The 12,822-nt window shown below is 39.2% G+C and overlaps 2 protein-coding genes across 3 annotated transcripts; one reads left to right on the top strand and one right to left on the bottom strand.

Annotated features, from left to right (window-relative positions):
- The first annotated feature begins 4,327 nt into the window (after nucleotides 1-4,327).
- Nucleotides 4,328-8,480, top strand: LOC307003925 (uridylate-specific endoribonuclease C). Of its 2 annotated transcripts, none has more exons than XM_079622813.1 (7): nucleotides 4,328-4,506; nucleotides 5,878-5,977; nucleotides 6,155-6,266; nucleotides 6,427-6,548; nucleotides 7,007-7,119; nucleotides 7,355-7,508; nucleotides 7,623-8,476. In XM_079622813.1, the coding sequence occupies exons 1-7, from the start codon at nucleotides 4,496-4,498 to the stop codon at nucleotides 7,881-7,883; spliced, it is 873 nt and encodes a 290-aa protein (XP_079478939.1). In that variant the 5' UTR covers nucleotides 4,328-4,495; the 3' UTR covers nucleotides 7,884-8,476. The 2 variants fall into 2 exon arrangements, with proteins under 2 accessions (XP_079478939.1, XP_079478938.1); XM_079622812.1 differs by having other exon boundaries at nucleotides 4,367-4,506; nucleotides 5,875-5,977; nucleotides 7,623-8,480.
- A 513-nt stretch (nucleotides 8,481-8,993) lies between these two features.
- On the bottom strand, nucleotides 8,994-9,950 carry tnnt2c (troponin T2c, cardiac; the record flags this gene model as incomplete). The annotated part of the gene is made up of 1 exon (XM_079622797.1): nucleotides 8,994-9,950. Exon 1 carries the CDS (start codon nucleotides 9,831-9,833, stop codon nucleotides 8,994-8,996), a length of 840 nt encoding a protein of 279 aa, XP_079478923.1. The 5' UTR covers nucleotides 9,834-9,950.
- Nucleotides 9,951-12,822: the final 2,872 nt, after the last annotated feature.

Here is a 12,822-nt window from a genome sequence, read left to right as displayed (position 1 = left end):
GTCGATTTTCTTCTCTCTTTTTTATGTTTTACGAGCTGCTTGTTTGTCTTTAGCTATTTACGATGATATGCATCACAGTTTAACAATGCCCTCGCTCCGCTCGTGTTGTTGTGTCAGTTCAAGCAGGTTTAAGCAGTATTTATAATAAAGCATGATTAGGTATTTAAAATATAGGACAGATCAAACAAAGTCAGCCCAGGCGATCGGCAGGTCAATGGCCAGTTTGGTGGTCCTGGAGCACCAAACAACAAGACTTAACGTTAAAGACTACAACAAAATGAACGTTTAGTGCGTTTTAGTTTATGTTAGTTAATTTAATAATCACAATAAATGCAACATTCAACCATCAAAATATTAATCTCAATAAACTGACATGAGCCCTGCTATGAAATATCAGATGAAAGCAACAACACATAACAATACATACGTAAATAGGTTACACTGGCTCTGGTTAAACCTTAGGGAGATCAAGGACGCGGACAGGACCGCCTTACTTGACTCCCCAGTGACTGCCACAGACCTGTAGATGGATTCGCGGACCTCTTTGCCGCAGCACAGAAGTCTCCGCAAGCCATGCACCACTTCCTCCCCAAGCGCTGTTTCAAGTCGCCAGAATGCTCTGCCTACCCAACAGCACGCAAAGCCTGCCCTGTTGCCTGCTCAGCCTCAGTCCAAGCCAGAGCCTGAGCTCCGACAGCGCCCAGAGCCAACCAAGTGCTACCCCTTCCTAAATGCCAAGGCCCCCACCTTTAGATAACACTGGACACTGATCCGCAGAAGCTGTCCTGATCCGTCAGGAAAGAAAAGGAGAGGGGTAAGTCCCGCCGAGGCCAGACCACCCTCGATAAAGTCTCTAGTTTGCCTTCCAATCCCCCATTCAGTTCTGGGCGTTGGAGGCATTGTTCACACTGCCAACGCTGGGCCCGTCCCATCCACACTGTACGTGGTTAAACCTCAGGGAGATCCAGGACGCGGACATGACCGCCTTCCTCGACTCCCCAGTGCCTGCCACCGGCTTGTTCGGACCAGCTGTAGATGTTCCGCAAACTACCGATGTGATAGCGGACCCACTGGCTACAAAGAGCACTTTTCCTCTTCTCAACTGCCTGCCCTGATGGGACTGACTTCCAGAAGGAAGGTTGTCACAACAGATGACGCCAACTCGTGTTGGGGAGCTCTGTGCGAGGGCAGACCGGCATTCATCTCCTGGTCCAGCCTGGAGCAATGATGGCGTTTTTTCTGCCATCACTACAAAGGGCACCACTTCATGATGGTGGTAGCCTTCATAAATTCCACAGGTCGTGGTCTCTTTACAAGATGGCGAGACGCCTCCTTCCATGGGCGCAGTGCACTTCCGGGCAGGTTGAACCAAGGGGCGGAAATGCTGTCCTGGGGCGGGGTGTCTTCTGGAGAATGGAGGCTCCAACCCCAATTGGTTCAGATGATCTGGGAGATCTTCGGGAGGGCAGAGGTAGACTTCTTCGCCTCAGAAGACAACTATCATTGGCCAATATTTTTCTCAAAGAAACAGGACGCGCTGGCCCAGGATTGGCCCGAAGCTCGCCTGTATGCCTTTCCCCTGATCGCTCTGCTCCCTCAGGTCATCAGGAGAATAAGGGAGACCAGATGCTCAGTGCTATAATTGGTGGCTCCACTCTGGCGAAACCAGTTATGGTTCCCCGAGCTGATACAGCTGTCGTTCCTGATTCCGCTGAGGAAAGACCTTCTCTCTCAAGCAAGAGGGTCCCTTTGGCATCCACAACCCGAGTTGTGGAGCCTACATCTGTGGTCCCTCGACGGGAGCCTTTGCAGCTCCCTGTGAGGGTGGCCAGCATGATAGCAGAGGCCAGTGTGCCGTCTACAAGATACCTCTATTGCTCCTAAATGGTATGTCTTCTCAGACTGGTGTGTAGTCCCGAAGACCCATCCGTTTGCGATGTATCAGTCATTATGTCCTTCTTACTGGAGCTGCTAGATAAGGGGCGTACCCCTTCCACGCTCAAGCCATCGCAGCCCTCAAGAATCACGCCCTCATGGTTGGCCGTCTGTAGGAAGAAATTACTTGGTCGTCAGGTTCTTGAGGGGAGCCAGGAGACTTAACCCAACGCTATCTCACGACCAATTCGTACGAATTTGTACGAGTGATTAAAAGGTGGCTAATTCGTACGAATTTGTACGACCTCACTCGTACGAATTTGTACGATTTGTCTAAACCCACGTGACGGTTGGGTTTAGGGGCGGGGTCAGGAGTAGGTCATTCGTATGAATTCATACGATTTTGGCAAATCGTAAAATATGTACGTTTTAGCAAAAATCGTACTAATTCGTACGAGTGAGGTCGTATGAATTGGTACGAATTAGCCACCTCGTAAAATTCGTACGAATTGCCGTGAGATCGGGTTGCTTAACCCGCATCACCCTCATACTGTTCCGATCTGGGCCCAAAAGACTGTGGATGGAACTGACAAGTTAACAACCAAATTCTTAACATTTTATTTGGACAGTTGTGGCAAGAGTCTCCCCAAGGTCAGCATAGACTACCTCAAATCCTACACTGAAGTGACGCCCATGCAAATTCAAGTCAAAGAATCAATGACAAACTCCACAATCTACCAATCTTACCACACAATCCACAATCCACTATCTTACCCTCACCAAAGAAGCTGGTAGTGAAAGTATTGCATTTGGTCTCCTTCATCACAGGATCTTATTGAAAATTCTAAGTTGTAAGGTTTTTTGATATATTACTTTATATATTTACTCTTAGAAGAAAAGGTTCTTTTAAGGTTCTATAGGCACTTCGTATTTGGAACCCCTAAAAGGTTCTATACAGAACCCAAGAAAGGGTTCTTTCTTGTCATTATAGAACCTTTTTAGCATAAAAGGTTCTTTGGAGTTGAGTAAAGAACCCTATGGTTCTATATAGAACCCCAATGAACCCTTTTTTTCTAAGAGTGTAGAACCTTTTAGGGGTTCCAAATACGAAGCGCCTATAGAACCTTTTAAGGTTCTATATAGAACCTTTTCTTCTAAGAGAATCAGTCAATTTGTTTGAAATGCAAGTTAACTATATAGAATTTGTAACTCATGTTGTGGATGTATACTCTTCCAGTAACAATGCACCAAAACAACTAAACCACAAATAATTTACAACATCCTATGATTATGTAAGACAGATTGGCTCTGCACAATTTGCAATTGACTATATTTTCATTATGAAAGTGATTCCAGGTATTAGTGCATGCTCGCTTTTGAAGACATAGCTTCACCGTTATCCTGTCTGAACGACATGCTGTCCCATCGCTAACCAATCAGACCTCAAAGTACAACCCAAAATGCCACGATAAACGATTAGAGAAAAATAAAATACTCTTCATCAAAGTCATGTGATCATCATTTTCATAATCGATCATCACTGTCACTTCTGTGTACCCATCCCTAATTTGGACCAGTTTTATACCAAATCTAATAAAATAAAAAAATAAAAACACTGTCATATTGAGTCTTTTCCAAAATTATTTAACCATTTTAATATACATAGTAACACACTTAAAAAAAAAAAAAAATAACATGTGTACATTGTATGCAATTCATTTTTTATTAAATTATATTTATATAAATATATAATTCTGCTCTGATTCATATAATTATTCGTTCTGGTGCAAAAATACAACCAGATTCATTGGAAACAGGCCATGTTGTTTGTAGATTCATTCACTGTGACTCAGATCTGGAATTATGGAAATTCCACATTAAAGGTAAGAAAACGAACCTTACCCAACTATGGACTATTCTTGTAATAACACCTTTTTACAGTCTAAAAACCAACAGCTAACATTTCTACACTTTTGTGAGTGCTGTAGTATATTTCTACCTTATTGTTTTTTCAGAATTATCCCCAGAGCCTAATTATATTAGAGCCTAATACAGCATAATTTGGGTGTTGTGATTGAACATCATTCTGGATGCAACTGCGGAAAATTGATGCAGTAACATTTTCATTTTATGAAAAGGAACAGGAATTTGAGGAAGCGCTACCAGCACATTATAATAGACTATAATGCACTTTTATGGATAGTTGTATTGATAAATATTGAAATATTATAAAATATCCACTTCTTGTGACTTGTGTCAAATAAATATGACAAAATGGAGATTTTTAGATCAGAGAAGGTTTATACGAGCAAATGGCCTAGGCCTACTGTTAAAAAAAAAAGTTTATAGCCTGACTCTGCTACCTGTTACTCGGACACTTCCTTCCTGGATCTCAGTCAGTTTCGTTTCCCCCCTTCCACTCTACTATTGGTCAAATACATTTCCCCACCCTGTAGAGAAGTTACCGTTCGCATCTCTCATTGGTCAGATTCGTCAATCGATCAAATGGACATCGCGTAAACTCCATGACATTTGACACACCCAGCAAAACCAGTTTTTCATCGCTTGAGTGATTGACTAACGTTTCTTTAAATCATCAGACCTGTTTGAACCTGCGAATATGGCCAAAGGGTGAGAAAATCAATGGCAACAGATGTTTAACGGTCTTTCCGTTTTTTTTTGCTTAACGTTAATTTATATCAGATCAGCCGCAACTTAAAGTCGTCTTGATGGTTATTAATATGGCTATTACTTAGGGGTATTTAGTGTGGCTTTATAATCATGACTATACTTTTACTTAACTAACTTAAACTGTAAACGTGATCGGTTTTGTTTTGGGTGAAGATGCTGTTTTTGAATGTATTTTTCACGCGCAAACAGACATAACATCCGGTGCATACACAAATACACAAAGCTGATTACCGTGTTGAGTGAGTGTGGTGTCTTTGTACAATCGAGCTTTGTTTGAAGTGAACGCAATGCCATTCCAAACAGCCTCTATTTAACGTTTTCCAGATGCGAGGAACTGTTGTTGTAACGTTCACGCAGTTCGGTACCATTAATGAGAGTGACGACAACAACCACCTTTTATTATATGATTTGCTTAATGCTTACTGTCTAATATCTTCATGACTTTTTCGGCAAATCTGCGTGGTGTGAACGGAACTGCACTTGACAACTAGTTGTTGCGTATGCGTCACACAGGGACAGAGTCGTGTGTTTTGTTTTCATGTCTGAAAAAAAAGGTGTTTTCATGTCTAGATGACTCACATTGAGATGTGTCTTCCCCTTGAGATTTGTTGTTCGTGCGTGCACTGAACACTTTTTTTTAATGAATAAAAAGACATGGACTCGCTTCACCATTGTACTCGTGACTTGTGTCAAATTGATTGTGATTAGAATTTCAGGTGTGGACTCACTGTCGAGAGAAACTGTGCTTGACGTCGGGTATTTTCTTTAGACATAACATGAATAACGTTACACCTCTACTTTGAAATTTTTTCTTTCTATTTGTTTTGTTTTTTTAGATATGGGCTTAAAGGAAAAGTCTAGGTGGAGTAAATGTCTAAAGATATATAAAAACGTTAATTAAAATGCCTAAATCTTTGAACAATTAATGATGGCACTTTATTCGGCCTAACACTATAATGTTGAGAAAATCACTGCTTAAAAATACATTTTAAATGGTGTTGATTGATTTAATTGGGTTTGTTTGTTATTTATATTATTATAATTTTAAATGTATGAAACCAACACAAATACAAAGATTGTTTAATGTGACGTGTTGTAATATAGACTTTTTAAAGATTTCTCTTTATTAATCATCTTGGATAACCTTTTGACATTTGTCATTGACTCATTTTGGTAGGTAGAGATAGAAATGGCCACAGTAGCCATAATCCCATTTACCATAGTTACTACAAATATTATAATTGCTTTCTTAACAAGGCAATACAGCCAGACTTGACAGACTTTAAATGTCATACTTTTTTTTTACAGCAGTCAAGGCACCAATCAGGAGCTCTCAGATGTGCTGAACGAACTGTGGAAGCTGGATGTGAACCGCATGAAACCTGGAAAAGACTATAAAATCAACCTACAAGTAGGTGGTTGGGGGATGAGGCAGGTTTATGAGAAATATATATATATATATATGTATGTATGCATTTAAGTAAAGACATAAGGATGTTAGATTCCATGTACATGATAGCTGGTGACTTCTTTTGCATGATTTAAGGAGAATCAATCAGTCATTTAAAGTGGATTTGTTTTCACACAGGGGAAGGCTGGATTTGTATCTGAGGGCAGTAACAGTGCCAGGGACAGCGCTAGAGCTCCTCTCTTCTCTTATGTCAATGAAAACAAGCTCAAAAGCATTGATACCTATGCCTGTAAGAAACCATGGGCCGTTTCTATACTAATTTGTCTCTAATTGCATCCTTGTACATAAATCTAATAAATACACTTGTTTTCAGTTTTCATTAAATTCACAGATATAGTGCAATGCATGGCGGTTTAGACAGCTGTTTAATCTACTTTGTTTCTTCTCAGACTTCATAAATCTGCTGGACAATTATGAGATGTCTACAGGAGTGGCTGAGCAGGTGACAAAAGAGGAGCTTAAGGAGAACAATCTTTTCCTGGATGCCATTCTGAAGACAGAGATAATGAAGGTACCTTATCCCATTACTCTATGGTCTTGTTTTGCCTTGCTATTTAGTAACATCATGTTTGAACATGTTGAAATTTAGCAACTTAAAGAATGAGTAGTATGTGTTCTATTGACTGTCATCTGATTGAAAGTAATCATTCCTGACCAGAGTGAAAGTAATTTAATTTATATTAAAATAATTCAATATTTATTGGTTTGTAGTGCACTGCCTGGCCTTGCAAAAACTATTGATAAAAAAACATTTAAGAGAAAAAAATAATGGTAAATTAATGTAGTGGAGAGTACATATGAGCATGTGAGACAACTGCAAATGTAGTACAGAGATGTTGGTTCAAGGTGGAGACTATTATACAAAGTGCAAAGACATCATTGTGTAAATGCATACAACCATTAACATGCAAACATTCCCCTACAAGTGAAAGAAAATATTATAATATAGTCCAGTTCTTGTCTTTGCAGTGTGCCCACAGGTATTTAGTACGCAAAGGTCGAGCCCAGTCCGATCCGGCTCAGTTTAAGGGGCAACTCTATGATATTTGGTTCCAGCTCTATCGCAGAGACAAAAGTGGAGGGTGAGTTAAAACCCTAATTTGATTAGGCAAGTATACATCTGTGTGTTTCAGACATATGACCTGAATTGGGTTTGTTAGATGAGTTACTGACATACTAAAGACTTTTGGTTTGAAAAAATCACTTACCGTCATATTGCTTGAGGCTTATGTGCTAATAACTTGTGTAATTTGTATGCAATTTATACATAGAGAAGTTTATATTTATCTGCCCATCTCCCTCTCATCTCTCATGCAGTGAAGATTCCTGTGGATTTGAGCATGTGTTTGTTGGTGAAACCAAGCATGGTAAAGAGATCATGGGCCTCCATAACTGGGTCCAGTTTTACCATCAGGAGAAACACAATCATGTGGACTACAAAGGATACAAGGCCAGAAATAACAAGGACACGGTATTTCATCATTTAATAATGATTTGACAAGGAGACTCTTGTATAATCATGTTTATATAACTTTGTGTGCATTACTTTCAACATTTACATTTGCACTGTGGTTCAATCTCTCAGCCAGATGAGGACGATCACGTCTTAAACCTGCAGTTCAGCTGGAATGGTCTAGTCAAGCCAGTGGGCAGCTGTTTCATAGGCGTCAGCCCAGAGTTTGAGGTGGCGCTGTTTACCATCGTCTTCCTTCTGTTTGATGGGCGTGTGGCCAACGTTAAGGTTAAAGTGGATGAGTACCTGCTGGAGATTGTGGTGTACAGATTTGGGAACTCCATTGGGACATCATACCCCAAAATGATCAGCAGCAACAACCGGGATCTCTAGGTTTCAGTTTGTGATCCTTAATCTTGAACTGTTTGTGTCATAGGTATTTTTTTTTACCACTCTGCTTAATGACAGTTGTGTGCAAACAATTTAACTTGTCATAATTGCACTCAGGCTCTTATAGTTGGATTAACCACAAATTGCTTAAAATGTGTGTTTAGCCTATAAACAGCTGAGCTATAATCATAGATAATAATCATAGACCAAATCTAACTGCTACAAGCTTTTAGAAATCTTTAATTTTTTTAATTGAGCAAGAAAATTGCATATTAGAAATCAAACTCTTATGTATATTTTATTAATCTTAAACTGTCAGTGGGATGATCTTTGAATGGCGTGCAAGCTCAACTGTGCACTAGACAGAGCAGAACGTGGAAAATGAACACCGGCCTTTATAGAAGAATAATGTTGTTTACACTTTTGTTTCTTATCGGTCCTTGGAACTGCATAGCATAAAAATGATTTAGTTTTTTTTGTAGAAATAGATACTTTGAAGTATGTGCCAAAAGCTTTACTGCTGGTAGTCATATATATATATATATATATATAATAGATATATGTGCCTTTTGGTTATTAAAATAAAGACATTTTCCATATATAACATCTTTATGTGTTTATTAATACGTTGTATTCCAGCACTTAATAAAAACATTTAAATAATTTCTTTGTAATTTCTGCAAGAGCTTTTGGATATTGTCAATTAGTGATTGTAGAAGAGCGATCTTAGTTATGCCAATGAGATGATACATATTTTAAGTGAAATCACTTTAATTTGAGAAATTGAACACTTGGGTTAATGAGAAAAAGTTCAGAAATGCAAAACAAAATCATACATTCAAATATAAGATTGCATTTCTACTGTTGTGAAATCTTGTGGGGGGGAAAAAAGATTTAACTTTTAAAAGGTTCACAGCATAAGATCAAGACTTCAGTTTACATGAAACAAAACATTAAACCCAGTAAAACCCATTACATGTATGATACAATGCTAAATAAACAATTATTAATCAAAAGAAAAAAATATAAATGATGTCCTGTAAAGTTCAATATGAGACTTGAAACTGTGATTCCTCTGTTCTGTGTGTCATTGCATATGTCAATCAGATTCATTTATTTCCAGGACTTCCTGGTGGTCTTGTTCACCTTAGCGCCCCTTTGATGGTCACTAACGCGGTTACGCAGAACTTTGATGTCGTACTTCTGTCTCTTCAGCTTCTCTGCCAGCTCAAACTTCTCAGCGTGGAGTTGACTGAGCCACTTACAGAGGTCAAGGGCTTTCTCTCTCAGCTTTTCCTGGTTGAGATGATCAATGTTGAGGGGTTTGCGACGCTCCAGCAGACATTTTGTCTTCTTCTCACGTTCCGTCAACTTCTTTCCCTTCTTCTGATCTACCTTCTGCAGGTAGCCACCGTAGCCCTTGTTGGAAAGGATCTTCTTTTTCCTGGCTTCGTCCTCGGCTCGCAATTTGGCGGCCTCTTCCTCGCGCCGTGCCCTTTCCTCTGCAAAGCGTGCCTGTTTCTCGCGATCGCGCTCGGACCTGACGCGCTGCTGTTCGGCACGATCGGCCCGACGCCGCTCAATGCGGCTCTTCAAAGATATGAGGTCCTCCTCCTCCTTCTGCCTGGTGGAGAAGTGCAGCTCAATGAGACTCTGTAGTTCATTGAAGTCCTTCTCCGCACGCTTCCGGTGGAGGTCATCAAAGTCCAGCTTCTCTCCATCAGGCAGCTTTGGTGCCATAATGTTGGGAATATACATTTTGGGCTTGGGTTTGAAATCCTCTTGTGCCTCTTGTTCATCTTCTTCCTCTTGTTCTTTCTCATCCGTTTCTTCTTCCTCCTCCTCCTCATTCTCTTCTTCAGCGTCCTCTTCAGCTTCAGCCTCCTCCTCCTCTTCCTCTACCTCCTCCTGTTCCTCTTCAAACTCCTCCATAAACTCCATGGTGTCGCACATTGTGCTTCTTTTGGGTGTTTTGGGAAAAGGGGGCCACTGAGGAAGAATGTACGGCTGGTGGTAAAGATCCTAAAGGGACTGAGATGTTCTCCATGGATGCGTTGTGGTTTTATAGGGTCCTCCCTCCCCATGTGACGTTTGCTAAATGGCTCTTGGATAAGCTTTTTGAACAGATGCACGTAGGATCTATTTTCTACTTTACAGGACCTTGTCTTGTCCAATACCCAGACCCTGACCTCTAACCTCTGACTCTCCCACCCTAAAACCTTTGTCCTTTATGGTGTGAAGAGGAGCCTATTTCAGACTTAAAACAGATGCACACGCACACTTGTGCATTGGAAGGGATCTTGTTTCACACCATGTTTGAATAGATTAACTGGGCACCAATATTTAGGCATTAATTGAATTGTCTAACATTAGTTTCGTTTCATCTCTTGCTTTGAGTATAAACAATGATTTTGTCATTTTTAGGTTCATGGAACTCTCATTAATGTTTAAAAATTACTAAATAATATTGGGAGTTTTTTACCCCACTCCTGAGACAATGTGAACTGGATAATGGTAGACCGAGAGATAACAGACAAAGGCAGACAAGTGTTCAGTGGCTTCTGTACAACTATTTGTGTATTAACATTTCAGCTGGCTCTCTCTGCATGCCGTTGGAAACCTATGGAACCACCACACGGCCTTTGGGAAAATAAACACTGTCATACCAGGTTTCTATTTGATGAATAATGTGGGGAAAATCTTTTATAAAGTATATATTAAATTGAGTGACTAAAGTAATTTTTTTTATTTTTTATTAAATGCTGTTCTTTTGAAACGATCAAAGAATCCTGTTTCAAAAGATCTTTCATGGTTTCCACAAAAATATTAAGTACAACCGTTTTCAAATGTACTTGAGCAGCAAATCAGCATAGAACGATGACACTGAAGACTAAAAATTCAGCTTTGCCATAGCAGGAATAAATTACACTTTAAAAAACATGCAAATAGAAAAAGTTATTTTAAATTGCAAAACAAAAAACACATTCACGATATTACTGTGTTTCCAATGTAGGAAACACATTGGAAACACAGTAATATTGTGAATGTTTTTTTGTGTGTTTTTTTTGCAATTTGGATCTATGGGTGCAATATCATTCTAAAATAAATAAAAACATCACTATGAAAATGTTGACTTTGTGCTAAGAGCATAGCAAATGTATATTTCAGTTTCCCTTTAAAAGCATTGCGATTGTTCTGAGCAATTTCTAATGAGCTCTGGAAAGAGTATGTCTCTCTAGTGTGTTCAGAGAAAAAAGAATCTCTAAGCCACTTATTGGGATGGTTTGTTTTAGGATTGTGAAGGAATTTATGGTTCTCAATTGGTCTAATTCTCCCATGCCACCTCTTATTACTGTTGGTTTTACCGTTACGGCATTGTGCATTTATACAAAGTGCACTTATATAAAGTAGCCTAATTGTGCCACTCTTATGTCCTTTACTAATTTCCTCCATAATAGACAGGATGAGTGATATCTCGAGAATGAAGGGCAATTATCTCCATCTTCCTCCCTTGTTTGAATATAAATAGTCTTCATGAGCTCACTGTTCCCTTGTATTGAAGAGTGATTCTGTCAACCTTCACAGTCTGCCAGTATGTTATTTGTGAAATTGTGAGTGACAGGTGGAGGTCTTATTTAAATCAGATCCCTCATTGGTCAGACACAGCGAGGGACAGCTGCATAGGGCCCATGTGTTTGTGACGATTGACAAGATCCCCAAATAGCCGATTCGCAGTTACAATAGCAGTAGCCTATATACTCTGCAGTACATATATATTTTTTAAACTATATATATATATAGATTACATTAAAAACAATTCCTCGCTATTTCTGTACACCAGTTATCGCTAGAGACTTCGTCACTAAGTTCCATGTGCGTTGTAGACTACTTATTACTTATCTTTGAAATGTTCCTTCACTTTGTGTATACTATTTGTACTTGGAAAGTAAGATTTGTTTCGTCTTTTGGTAAGCTAGCTTTGATTTTTGCATTTTCAGAATTGAAACCAGAAAACAATTACTTTATATGTATACCCTACAGCCTACAGCAAATGCACCCCGAAAGGGAAATATAGTCATTCTTATCTGCGGACTATTCTTTTTAAGACTGTATCTAGTAGCCTACAGTTAGTAGTTCATACTTTCTGTCGATCGTTGATGACGTATCCCTTCGATAGCTCAGTTGGTAGAGCGGAGGACTGTAGAGGTATAACACTGTCATCCTTAGGTCGCTGGTTCGAATCCGGCTCGAAGGAGAAATGTTTTGGCTATGCGTTGTTTTGTTAGAATTGTAGTTTTGTTTTATCAAGTTGCAATCTTATATCCAATTATTGACGATTGATTTTATATATATATATATTATATAAATAAATAAAGCTTCAAATAAATAATACAAAGTGTAACTTACTAGATGGAAATGAATGTGTAAAACTTATAAAATTTAAGTATAAAATATATGGATAGTTTCCCATCATGTTTAAAGTTTACCAGCCTACAATAGAATACTCAATTTGTACTCGGATTGTATTCAAACCATGAAATGCATTAATGCAATAAATTGTATTTTATTCAAGATTCCCACACTTACTACCAATGTTAATATATCACATGAAAGAGAGAAACAGCGCCACCATGTGGACATACACAGCATTTATGTCACACCTGTGACAAACAGATGGAGTAGTATGAAGCTGCAGACTCGGAGCCTGCTGCATCTACAGTCCCGCACCCAGAGTCCCGCATTCTCAGTCCCCTCGTTTTTCGAGACAGCGCCACCTATCAAATTAGATCGGATAAACACATAAACACGTGAAGAACCGTGAGTATCGTCAATTTTATTCAATGATTTATTTTTTAATCAAACTACTTTATAGCTCATCGATACACCAACATATGAACAGTCTATTTAATATTTGTAATGATAGTTTGTAACAAAATTTGAG

Source organism: Phoxinus phoxinus (genome assembly GCF_949152265.1).
Source record: "Phoxinus phoxinus genome assembly, chromosome: 9".
Lineage (NCBI taxonomy): Eukaryota > Metazoa > Chordata > Actinopteri > Cypriniformes > Leuciscidae > Phoxinus > Phoxinus phoxinus.
Note: the sequence above shows the minus strand (reverse complement) of the source record. Positions and strands in the feature narration are given on the sequence as shown.